Source organism: Carettochelys insculpta, chromosome 1 (assembly GCF_033958435.1).
Source record: "Carettochelys insculpta isolate YL-2023 chromosome 1, ASM3395843v1, whole genome shotgun sequence".
Lineage (NCBI taxonomy): Eukaryota > Metazoa > Chordata > Testudines > Carettochelyidae > Carettochelys > Carettochelys insculpta.
In genome coordinates, this window is record NC_134137.1 from 284394872 (window position 1) to 284407624 (window position 12753).

The 12753-nt window shown below is 48.4% G+C and overlaps 1 protein-coding gene across 2 annotated transcripts; it reads left to right on the top strand.

The window, feature by feature from the left end:
* Window positions 1–4758: 4758 nt before the first annotated feature.
* RRP7A (ribosomal RNA processing 7 homolog A) lies at window positions 4759–12193 on the top strand. 2 transcript variants are annotated; one of them, XM_074983923.1, is made up of 7 exons: window positions 4759–4848; window positions 6864–7006; window positions 8348–8470; window positions 8718–8841; window positions 9804–9901; window positions 10479–10677; window positions 11648–12193. In XM_074983923.1, the coding sequence occupies exons 1-7, from the start codon at window positions 4782–4784 to the stop codon at window positions 11731–11733; spliced, it is 840 nt and encodes a 279-aa protein (XP_074840024.1). In that variant the 5' UTR covers window positions 4759–4781; the 3' UTR covers window positions 11734–12193. The 2 variants fall into 2 exon arrangements, with proteins under 2 accessions (XP_074840024.1, XP_074840025.1); XM_074983924.1 differs by lacking the exon at window positions 8348–8470.
* The last annotated feature ends 560 nt before the right edge of the window (window positions 12194–12753 follow it).

Genomic DNA, 12753 nt, shown 5'->3' on the forward strand with positions numbered 1-12753 from the left:
AGAAACCGGACAACCCCCTGGTAGAGCTACAAGAACATACTTTCCCAGGAGGGACTGATTGTCAGCAGTGAGATAATCTGCTCACTGATCGGAATAAGGGGATTTTGAAAGGTGCGGGCCCTTTTGAAAAGGACCCCCATGGAGCCGCGCCGAGCCAAGCCGTGCGCTTTCAAAAGCGGCTTTTTCAAAGCGCTGTGGCTGGAAGTGTTTTAATGCTAATGAGGCGCTGAATATGCAATTCAGCGCCTCATTAGTAATCTTCGAAATATGGCTATTTCAAAGATTTGTGCCTATGTAGACACAGCCTTAGTGTAGTCCAGGGCTCTTGAGGCTCGCGCCAACGTCCCTTGCTCCACGTAATAGTGTGGAGTACAGGGGTTGATGGCCAAGCCCAGAGAGATCAATTTTGCAGCCTCTTCACACACCCAGCAGAATCGAACCTGGGAAGATCCACAACGCAGCTGATGGGTAAGTATAGGTTAGCCCTCAGTGACAATTGCAGTGCTCCCTTTGTTAGCATAGCATTAACCCAGTGAGAATTGGGAAGTCCAGGTAGTTCCAGTTGTATTAGATTCAATTGTATTATGAGAAAAGGGTGATTTTCACTTCCCCCTAACATCTGGCTGAAGTTTGAACTTGATCTTTCTGGCTAGGAAACTAACCAGTTCTGTTCAGCACTGCTGACACTCTTCGGTGAACCCTGGCCAGTCCCATTGTAGGATCAGACTCCGTTCCTTTGGGAATCCCATGTTTCTTTTGCGCTTTTGTGCAAACTCTTTGTTCTGTCGAGCAGGTAACAAGCCATTCCTCTTTCATGCCATATCACTCCTAGCCATGAAAAGAACGGTTGATTCCCCAGAACTTGCTTTTTAAAGTATTCCTTAGATGTGGAAAATAACTGCACAGTTACGGAGGTGCTTCTTGAGAACTGCAAGTGTGTGGGGGAAGGAATATAAGACAGCAGTTGTTTCCCTTTTAGATCACCTATCAGTCATCTGTATTTTAATAAATGTGTGTGGGGGGGGAGAATTAGGGGTTGGAGAAGACTATTATCCATTTCAGAATAAATGTTTTGTTATACAGCGATTTGATTCTAAACTCCTTAAGACACGGAGACAGTTGACAGAGACCAGGTCAGTAGAGCTGTTGAACTTTGAATCAAGCCTTGCTGCATCAGTGGTGAAGAGAGAAGTCTCAAATCAGTAACATTGGTTCAGTAATGAATGTCATACATAGCTAAGAACAAGGTGGAGCAATGCAGGGTAGCGTGTGTGGCTGAGGTCAGGCAACTGGTACTAATATGACAAAGTCTTTTAGCTTTGGCTCTGAAGTTCACTGTGTCACCAGAATTATTACCAGGTGAATCTGGCTGCTGTCCTACGCTGTGAAATGAGACCAGTAGACTTGTTTTAGTGTTTAGTAGATAGGTATGCACACTACTGGCAACTTAGAGACAAAAAATGAAGGGCTCTTGAGACTGAACAACTCTCAGGGCTTGTCCACACTAGCTCCCTACTTCAGAGGGATGATGGAAAGTAGGGTGTCGGGAGATTATTAATGAAAATTTTGAGGAGTAAAGGGACTGGGAAGTTCCCCAGGCACTTCAAAATACCGGCAGGTTAGCTGCAGCTACATGCAAGCTGGCACTTGGACGTTTAACACTTTGAAGTTGCTGTGGGTGAGAATTAGTTTAATGAAGTGCTGCATATGCAGCGCAGCACTTCATTAATAATCTCCGGACACCCTACTTACCATCCTCCCTTTGAAGTAGGGAGTTAGTGTAGACAAGCCCTCAGTGAAAATACATTGGTGAGTTGATGTGGAGGAGCTTGTGTCTCCTTTGAATGTATTCTGAAAGAGGCTTTCCATTTATAGGTCTTTTAGGAGCACTGAGCTCACAACCCATTTTAAGAGTAGATCCTAACTATGCTCTTTCTAATTCTTCTGGCAATTCTCACTTCATGAATGTCTATGACAGTAGTAACAGTGGAGGGGAAAATATGTTCCGATGTCCATTTACACGATAATCTTTTTGGAGCAGGGACTGCACTGAGTCCCATGGGCCCTGAACCTGAGCCAATTCTTTCAATGCTATGGCAGTCTAAAACAGACTCCCGTAGTTTGGGGAACCTTATGCAGTAGCACCACTCTCATGCCTGGCACTGAAAACTTTTGTCTGTCCTTTTCTCCCAATAATGTTATTTCTATCCAAACACATGAAGTGTCTGTAAGGCCACTGATCATCCAAGTGGTGAAGCATGTGTGTTTGGTGAGAACCATAAGACTTCCTGTGCTGCATTGTATTTACCAAACCCACCTTGGGACAGGAGACTTGAGTCTGTATTGCCACTGCATTGCAAAGCCTTGTTACGTGGATGCTTATCTTCCTTTCTCATTAGACAAGAAACATGGTGGTCTTCAGACGCCTGGTTAAAACCATCACGACCGTTTGGCAGAACAAGCACTAGAATTGCCACTGACCACTTAGCAAGCATGGAAGGAGTACCTGTGTGGTGACAGGCTTCTTCCAAGGTTTATTTTTCTGTTAAAGATGCAGCCTCATGATTCCAGAAGGGTTTGTCACGACCATGAATACTGCTTCATGGACACAAACTAAGTAACACTAATCCTTTTGGAGAACTGTTGCCCTGTTGATCCCCATTTAGTTCCGAAGATGGCACGGCACAGATGTTTGGGTGTGTCTCTGTCTAAAAATGCTCTTCAGAGGTTTTATGTACAAAGTTTTGGCCACAGCTGAAGAAAGAATACAGAACTGGATAGGTCATTAATCCCCATAATTTGGCACAGGAAGTTTCTTTACTGTTATGATGAAAATATAGAAACATGCATTAATGGATTAATGTTTAAGAGAAAGGTTTATCAAGAATGGTCACATAATTGACCTTGTGATCATAGATTAAACCTGGGACGACATAACTGATGTGGAAATTTATTGCATTTCTGTTTCCTTGCAGCCCTGTAGCTCAAGGCTGACCATTTGGAATATTGGGATTGTACATGTATTGTAATGGAAACCCTGAGTCAAAGATGAGTTCTACTAACAGGCCTTTTAGTTGTAGAACTCTAATATAATTAGCAAGTTACCAAAAAAAAAAAAGTACATTTATCATGTGTTACCTATAAAATCAAATATGCTGGAACTAAGGGTGTAGAGAGTGCTGGAGCACTCCCTGACTTAAAGAGGTTTCCATTATGTACAGGATTTACAATTTGGTCCAGTGGTTCTCAGCACATCCACGATACAAATTGTTCCAGCACTTCTGGGCATGGCAGTGGGGGATCTTGACCTTGGTCATTCCTAAGACTTCAAAACTAATTAAGGTCACCTTTCCCATGTTAACTACAAGGTGTTCAATCATTTTATCCATATCCAGTTTTTATTCATAATAAATAAAATCTTGCCATCCTTGCTGGATCAGCCTATTCTGTTAATCTTGCTTATTTAGAGAAGCTACCCAACTGCATTAGGCTTCCTACCAGAGCTACCACAGAAGCAAAAATGGTTAAGCGAGAGTTTTGACTCAGTTGAAACAAACCTGTGTCTTACAAAAAACAATTTGTCCCAAGGAAACTGGGATTCTTGTGTTTAAAGAGAATGAGGAAATGGAGCAGAGTCTTAGATGCAGTTGCTCATTTTATAGGACTTCATTTTTTATTGATTATCCTTTTAACCATTTTGCCACCTGAATGATTTTGTATTTTCCAATGACAGGTAAGATTGGGTGTTTAGAGACTTGAAAACAATGATTTGTGTAGAATGAGGTGGTTGTTCAGTTCCAGTTTCTAGTGGCTCAAATCTCTATATATGTCAAGTAATGGAGAAAATTCCTCTCATCCCTAGGATTACACTGACCAGATGCAAAGCCTTGTTATTCTGTATCCACAAAAACAATTAGAAGTCCTGTGGCATTTTATAGACTAACGGTTTCAATCTATAAAATGACACAGGACTTCTGGTAGGATTGCACTATGCTCTGCTCTGAGAATTGAAGCCTCTAGACAACAAGGTAGAGGGGGAAAGAACTCGTGTTGCCTGCGGGTGTGCTGCACCACCTCTGGTAGAACAGGAAGTCCTGTGGCTCCTTCTAGACGAACAGATATGTTGGAGCATAAACTTTCCTGGGCAAAGACCCGCTTCGTCAGATGCATCACCTCCGGTAGGTGTTTTTAGACTCCAGGTTTTAAATTTACCATCCTTCACCGATGTGATTTTTAAGTGCAGCGGGCAGGTTGGAAGCCGGGGGGCAGCCTGCACCTGGCCGTCCCAGCTGCGGCGTCCCAGCCTGACACAGCTTTCCGGCGCCAGTTTGGCCACGGCACTTGCCGCTCTCTCATTCCTCCCCCCCGTAAAGCGGGGCGCGGGGCTCCCGGACGCAGTGCACGCGCCTGATGACAACTGCCCCCGGAGGGCGGACAGGGAGACGAACATGCAGTGACTAGAGGGCAGCTCCGAGGCGCGTTCACCCGCGCTCCAGCCCGGCCTGGGGGACGTAACGGGCCCGCTTCATCTCGCCACACCCAGTCCCCCGCCGGCCGCTGCGCGCACACATCCCCGCCCTCAGCGGGAGCGCGCGAATCGACTCGTCGGCCTCCGAACCACCCAGTTCATCGGCAGCCCCGCCCAAGCACAGCTTGACGTCAGCCCCCAGCGTGGCCCCGCCCATCACTGAGGCCACTCTCCCGCGCCGGAACTACGGCTCCCGGCAGCCCCTGCGCGCCATAGTGGCGCGGCTGCCAACGTCACCTCCGCGGACGATAAGATGGCGGCCGGCAAGAGGAAGCATGTGACTAGTGCCGAGGCGCCGGCTGCCCCGGCCGGCTACGCGGGTAACTAGCGGCGGTGGGGCGGCCTGAGGGGGAGGGGCACGGGGACGTCTCGCCCGAAATCCCGGGGTCCCCTCGCGCAGCCGCAGTTCGAGCTTGGCTCCCTTCGCGCGCTGGCAGGGCCCCGCGCGCGGCCCTGGGTGTTCCGCACGCTGCCCCCGCCAGGGCTGCATCGCCCTTAGGGCGGGGTGCCCGCTCGTTGCGCCCGGCCGGGCCGACTCCCCAGGAACCCCGGAAGCGCCAGTGCCTCGGGCGGGGACTCGGGTTTTCTGTGACTTAACCCCGTTCCCCCTTGTCAGACGAGAGACCGTAAGGAGGTGTCAAGTACCAGAGAGGCAGCCGTGTTAGTCTGCAGGTGCGGGAACAACAAGCAGTCCTGTGGCACCTTATAGACTAACAGGTGCTCTAGAGCATAAGCTTCCGTGGGCAAAGACCCGCTTTGTCAGGTGCGTGAGACGGGAGATGTAAAGAGGTGTGGCAGCTTATAGGCTAACCAGTAGTGTGGAGTGTTGCCGCCTCCTTAAGGTGGCACAATGGCAGTTCGTGCCCGGTATGCAACGCTGGCCCAATAACACACCGAGAGTGGAAGAAGAATCTTTATTTGGCATGCCAAGTAAGGCGCAGGGGGATCTCTCCTCAAAGCCTGCGCACCTTGCAACACGCAGTGAGCAATACTTATACCTCTCTCCTTTGTTCACCACCCCTCCCAACAAACCAGGGGAGAGTTTCTCATACTCCCTTTATCCATTTCTCCAGCTCAAACTGCATTTCTACTGCTCATATGACATTCCGCTCTGGTAATTCCCTATTAATCAGGAGGTAAAGTACCAATAGATTATTAACAGAATGTAAGTTACAGGGAGGTAGAGTTATTCAGTCGTATAGAACATGAACAGGATTTCAGTAACAAAACAATGCTGAATTTCATGAGAAAATTAAGGAGGATTCACTAACAATGCTAAATACAATATTGAACCTCATGGGAACATCAGTAAGCATTCATATACAAAACAATGTTTCTATGAGAACAAAATATAACAACGTTTCCCCTGCCAACAGGAGCATAAGCGTTTGTGGGCATAACCCACTCGTGTATCTGGCAAAGCGAAAAGCTTGTTTTCCAAGATATCTGTTAGTCTCTAAGGTGCCGCAGGACTTCTTGTTGTATTTGAAAGTACAGGCTAACTTGGCTACTCCCCAAACGTAACGAGCTGCGTTTTCCTGTGATTCAAATGAAGTGCTGCCCTTTAGTTTCTCTACTTGCCCTGTGCATAGGTGTCAGTTAAATACAACCTTTTACTGGTGTGGGATGGAGAGAGGCACAGGTTTGAAGCCAGTTGGTGATTCAGTCTTCATAGTAACATAATAGACTTGCTCTCTGGATATCCAGCTCTAAAGGCAAAACTGCCCTCGGTGGTGAAAAGTGAAAATACTGTATCAAGACTCAAGCACCTCTGTGGTGCTGTCTTCAGAGTTGGTTTCCAGCCCAGCAGCTGGTGCTCTCAGCTCTGCCTTCACAGCTGAGTGGACGGAGTGTGGCAGCCATTGGCCAGGCACCCAGCTCTGAAGGTAGTGCTGCTACTGGTAGCTTTTTATACGCCTCTCCAGCCTCCCAGACTATATTTTATACAAGCACTGCAGATTGAGACTCTCTGAAGGGACAGCGGTACTTCCAGTGAAATTTAGCTAATAGAGGTCTATTTTTTTGCAAAAGGTAAACATTAAAAAGCTGCTGTAAAAATGCCAATTCCATGGTTTTTCCAAGGCAAGTGGATTTCTAGGGTCCCTTTTTATGAGTAAAGCCCTTTGCACTTTGGTGAACTTTGCTGCTTGTCAGGACTGATGGGGGTTGGGAAGATCTGGAGATGTATTTTTGGGAGTTGAATAGAACCTGAGTAGGTAACGAAGCCGAAGCCTAACCTTATGGTGTTGTCTTCTAAAATGTTTTCTGGACTTTGATACTCTCCTGCTGTCAGTTGCTGTAAATTGCTGCATCACTTCACAATTATCCCATTTAGCTATTCCAGTTAAGCTATCTGAGAAGCAACAGTCACCTCACTACCTGTATGTGAAGGAGCACAAAGTTCGAGAAGGCACCGATACTACCCACCCTCCAAACCGCACTCTCTTCGTCCTTAATATCCCCCCTTATTGCACGAAGGTGAGTTGTTGGGTTGGGAGACATTGTGAAGGAATATGTGAATGTGGTCTTTTTACAAGGGATTGGAGCATCACGAGAAGAAAAGAAAGGGCTGGGGTAACAAGTATGTTAGTACTTCTGTGGGAGACCTGCAAGGACCAAATGGTAGTGCCAGGAGGGGGTGATGATGAATTAGGAAAGGTCATGCTCTCCTCTGAGGCTTTGCTCAGGGAATAAGGGAGAATGTATTTTGTTTGTTAGGTAACCCCATGTGAAATGCCATTTGGAATCCAGTGTAAGTGTAGTTTAATTCCTTTTAACCCAGATTAGCTAAACAAAAACAGCCATAGTATGGAGGCAAAATTCACTCTAACAAGCTAATGACATTATGTAAAATCACCCTTTATCTCCCTTACAAGGCACAGGAGAATCACTGAAGCCCCTGTCTCTTCTTGCCTGTAAGAAAGGTAAATATGTGTGGTGCTCCTCCCATCTGGCACGTGTCCAGTAACCAGGGAGAGTTGCCAGGGATTTGTCCAGGAAACCTCCTTAAACTCAAGGGAGTTGCTGTGCTTCTGGAGCTTACAAGGCAGAAATCTAGGAACTATATTGCACCACTTCCACAAATAAATTGGTCTAAGCTTGTGCAGTCAGCACGGGGTATCAGGTATCATTGCTTTTAAAAGTCCAACTGATAAATCATCTCACTGACCAAAGGATTAGTGGCTTTGGAGGAATTGGGTTTGATCTTCCTTCCACGCTCACTCCTAAAATGTGTGCCTATTTCAAAAGTTGGGCATATTTTTTGGCCTTGTTGCAGCTACACGCAAATATAAGCTGAGGCAGAGACAGCTCAGGAGTTCTTGTCAGTGTGTCCTGAAAGTCTGATCTGAGCCAATGTTTCTTACCAGGGATGAGGACACATGAGACCTGTGCTCACTATAACTTATCCCAGAGCAGTTGCACCACTATTTGAAAACCAGTACAAAACTTGTGTGAATGTCCTCATGGACTGGCGAAGGCTGAGAGGGGTGCAGAGACTGTTTAGTGTTACTAGATGGGAGACCCAGGCAAGGGGGTCTTGCTCCTTATCCACTGCTTGCAGAAGTATTGTGAAGCATCAGACTTTGCATGCGGGGAGAATGGCAGAGGGCTTCCTTGTCACTCAACATGGGTGGCTGCAGATGAGTACAGGGAGAGGTTTATAAGCCATCCTCAGCTGAGAGGATGGCAATGGCTGCAATGTGGATTCTTTGGAAGTAGGGTGGAAATGGGGCATCTGTATAGGATGGTAACCTTTGCCTCTCGAGAGGAGGGCACACAAGTCAGTCCTGGTCACTTTTCTTTCTCTCTCATTTTAAGGCGTGTCTGTCCCAACTGTTTTCTTGCTGCTCGCCTGTCAAGTCTGTGGATGTGTGTGAGAAACCAGGGCCCAGAGAGAAACCACCACCCAAGTCTAAATTTTTCAATCTCAAGAAAGTTCCGGTAAAGCTCAAGGGAGTCTCTGAGATGAGCAGTGGGAAAGAGGGTTGGTGTAGCAGCTAGCATGGGAAGAAACCTGAAGCACTGGCGAGGAAAGAGGGCTCTTGAGGGATTTTTTTTAAATTGTCTCCTAGCAAACAAGCTCTGTCTTGGGCCTTATTTCTCTTATAAAGCTGCCATTCTGTGGGCGTACACCTTCTGAGGGTGCTGAGTGGTCACTGACTGTACCAATGTGCTGCCTTTTCCTTAGGGATTCCGAGTGGCTTATGTGGTCTTTAAAAGTCCAGCTGGAATACAAGCAGCCAAGTCCCTATCGCTGCGGGGCCCCCTGGTGTTATCTTCAGAGAATCACCCTGTGAAAACTGGCATCCGCAGTAAGGCACTTTGTGGTCTTGAGACTTGGGGTAATGTGGGGTGGGAGGAGTGTACCCAAGAGGTGTCTCATCCTGGCTCTACCACATGCCATACCGATGCTAACCAGGTAATGTGTCAGTTGTCCCCTCAACAGTGATTCTCTCATGCCCTAGGGAGCACAGAGTTGTTCAGTGTGTCCCCTTGTTTTTTTTCTTTCTGCATTCCTTGTATTTTTTACCCACTCCATATGGATCCTCTCACGCTAGTGAAAAGACACAGCTCCTGATCACAGGCTCCATTACCAGTCACCCTGGAAGGGGTGGGAAGGTCTACAGGAGAATTGCAGTTGTCTCCCCTTTTTGATGCCTTAGTCACCTGAATGGTTGTGTGGCCCTTTTCATAGTCTGTCAGTACCCTCTTGCTGAGGGAGCTGGCCTAGACACTGAGCTTTACCGACATTAATGAGCTATCGAGTTAGGAGCACAGTCCATGGCGGAGCCAGGAGTTCCTCTGCTTTAGCAGCTCCTGCTGATACCCATTTTTATATTTAAGATGTGGTGCATCAGAGGGAAATGCTAGATCCTCACAGCAGCAGAGGTGAAAATTGGAACTCTGAATGCTTAGGGCCCTGGCTTGCTTGCGGACCCAGGACCCGCTGCTCTGACACGGGATTTTTCCCAGCCCTAGACACAAAAGACTGTACACACTGTTCTCCTCACACAGCTGTTTGTTGGCCTGTGTGAAAAGACCTGGCGGGCATCAGCCCAGATCATTATGAGAAAGATGCCCAACCCCCATGAACCACTAGCCACATTTATTCCTCACCAGCGATGCCAGCAAGCAAGCCATGGAGTGATGGCATGGTGACTGACCCTCTCTGGTCCCTGAGAATTGATCTCTCCCGAGCTGCATTGGGGCATCTTGTTGGGGGTGGGCTCACTACAGAGGCAGCTGCTGATTTTTTTTTTCCTCCTTGTCTCAGAGTGGATTGCCAATTATGGAGACTCAGTGGTGGATCCGGTGGAGCTGAAGGCTGAAGTGGATGCCTTCATGCAAGCCTATGACCAGAAAATCGCTGAGGTATGGAGGGCTGATGAGATAAATCAGCCTTTTCTTACAGGAGTCTCTGAGCCTAGCAGCTCTTTGGAGGTTGTCATTGCTGATTGGCCTGTTCCCGTTGGACAGAGCAGCTCTCTGCATTGCAATGGGAATGCCCGAGTCTTCCAGTGTTTCACCCGCTGTCAGTGTGCCCATGCTCTTTGCCCAGCATGGCTGGCTGGGCACGGTCTCCTGTTTGGGTCAAGGGTTACTGTCTCCCAGTTGTGATAGGCAGTGCCCAGGTATAAATCTGACAAGGTCTCAGTATCTGACCCACAAGGTGTGCTGTCGTTACCAGAAACGTACCTGCCCTTGAATGACCCAGTGTCTTCCCTGGCAGGGCTGCTAGTGTTCACATCCTCGGCCACTTATCGCAGTTGTGCAGCTCTGTCAGATCACTGCCCTGGGCCGCCTTGCATGGCAGAACAGCAGAGGATTGGGGTGTGAGGAAGGTGTTTGCTGGGGGACAGCCTGAAGAGGAGTTGCTGTGGAATGGAACCAGGTGTCTCATGACTGGTTTGGACTAAGCTGCATATTCTCCTTTATCCTCCTGACATAGGAAGAAGCCAAAGCAGAGAAGGAGGAGGGAGTTCCAGATGAGGAGGGTTGGGTGAAGGTGACACGCAGAGGCCGAAGACCTGGACTTCCCCGAACAGAGGCTGCCAGTTTACGGGTGCTAGAGAGGGAGAAACGAAAGAGGGCACACAAGGAGTTGCTCAATTTCTATGCCTGGCAGCATCGCGAGACTAAGAGAGAACGTGAGTTGTGTAGTCATTCCCTCCCTGTTCCTGCCTATCTCCTTATTCCTCAGCATTGCAGTTTGAACACCCTACCAGGCCAAGTGGCTTGTCAACCCTGTGTAGGGTGAGACCTGGCCATTGCTGCTTTCCTACATTCCAGGTCCACGACACCCAGCTGCACCACTTTGGGCTGTGATCCGGTCAGATCTTGGAAATTGAAGAGGGCTGGGTTTGGCTAATATTTGGATGGGAGACCTTTGAGGAAAACCCAGAGTCCTGGTGTTGATTCAAATGGCTAGGTTTGTCCCCTGTGAGTCAGTGCAGAAGTGACACCCAGTGGAATGTTGGGCTGAACGGGACATGATCAGAGGTGGAAAGGGTACCCTAAAACTTACTTGAGTAAAAGTGGGGAGGGGGGGAATGACTTAAGTACAAGTCACCTGTGTCCCTCTGGAAAACTACTTGAGTCAGTGTGCGCACACAGGTCACATCTTTATTGTACTCAAGTACCCAGAAGTAAAAGCAGCTGTCCTTTTTTTACTCAAGTAAATTTTGGGGTATCTTTTCAACCTCTGGACATGATCACAGCAGCAATTCCCGGCCATTCTTTTAACAACACATTTGTTAGTCCCAGTCAGTGTCCCGTCCAGGTGGCTGTGTTCTCTCAATTCTCCATGAATATGATTTTCACTGGCTGCATGCAGGCAGTTGTGTGACAGAAAACAGCCTTACATTCCACCCCAGAGGGAGCTGCACCACGCTGGTGGAAGAGTGAGTCCCTGAACCCTCGGCCCACATCCAGCACTGGTGGAATGGGAATTGCACGCACTTCAGTGGCTGTTAAGTTTGCTCCCAGCACACGCGGGCTCACTTGCCTGTCAGGAAGGTGCTATTGTGATCCTTCAGGGTACAGGAACGTAACTGTTCTTGTTACTGTGGCCCTGGCTATCCTGGACCACCTGTATCCAGCCCCTCTTCCTCCTTTCAGACATAGCCCAGCTGAGGAAGAAGTTTGAGGAGGACAAGCAGAGGATTGCGCTGATGCGGGCCCAGCGGAAGTTCCGACCATACTGAGCTGCTGCGGGCACTGCCATATCCTTGGATGTTTCCTTGGAGGACGTGTTGAGTTTACAGACTGAGCACGTCGAGGGGGCCTACAGCAAGTGCCGTGGGGCCGGTTTGTTCCCTCTGCTGCAACCTGTACCCTAAATGGGAAATCCCCAATGGTTGCAAGTGGAGAGTTGGGTGAAGCTCAGCATCTACTCAATATGTCTGTATAGGCAGGGAGCCCAGCATGTAGGCTCTCCTTAAGTGCGGTTCACAGGCTGCAGCCCCTCTGCACTGAGTGGGATGGGCCCTTCTGTAACCAGCTCTTCTTTCTACACTGCCCCCATTAGACGCCTGTCTTAAACCAGCTGCCTCAGCAAGAGACGAGCTGGCCCTGTGCCTGGGTGACCACAGAGGATCTGCTGCTGTGTCAAAGGTAGCAAAAGTCCACTATATGTGAACTGTGAATAAACTGCTTGTTTCCTGTGTGCCACTTTATTGTCCTTGGCAGCCCTCAGCGAGCTGCTCTCCATGTGCACACTGGAATGAATGCCAAGGCCGCATACTGTAGCACAAGCGGGGCAGAGCTTCTAATCTAATGCTGGCCAAGTTAGCGTATCGCCTGCTGTAGGGTGAGTCCCCCTTCACTTGGTGCTTGTGGCTCAGTGTGGGAGATGTGGTTCTTTCACACACACACTGTTCTTTAGAAAGAGTCACTGAAGGTGGGGAAAGAAGCTGAGAACCATTGACTTAAGCTCTGAAGTCTGTATAAACAGCTCACCTCAGTGTGGGGTATGGAGATGGGAAGTCAGGCGGAGGGGGCAGTGAGGCAGTTTTCCAGAAACAGCTGGGGGGTAAGCACAGTGGTGGTGTTTTGTAGGCTAACTAGAATGCTGTTCATGTTTGCCCCTCTGCTGTCAGGGATGTAGCATTCCAGCAGCTTCCTGCTTGTGTCTGTAGGGCACTGAGCTACTTGGCTAAGCATCGACAAGAACACAGAACCAAAGCATCTTGTGTTTAACAGCTCAAGGATGATGTAGGAGGAAC

Bases quoted from the DNA above. Each gene is read 5' to 3' on its own strand.
- RRP7A (XM_074983923.1), top strand. From the start codon at position 4,782: ATGGCGGCCGGCAAGAGGAAGCATGTGACTAGTGCCGAGGCGCCGGCT. The intron at 8,471-8,717 runs GTAAAGCTCAAG...CCTTTTCCTTAG, and splicing joins TCAATCTCAAGAAAGTTCCG to GGATTCCGAGTGGCTTATGT. The intron at 8,842-9,803 runs GTAAGGCACTTT...TCCTTGTCTCAG, and splicing joins TGTGAAAACTGGCATCCGCA to AGTGGATTGCCAATTATGGA.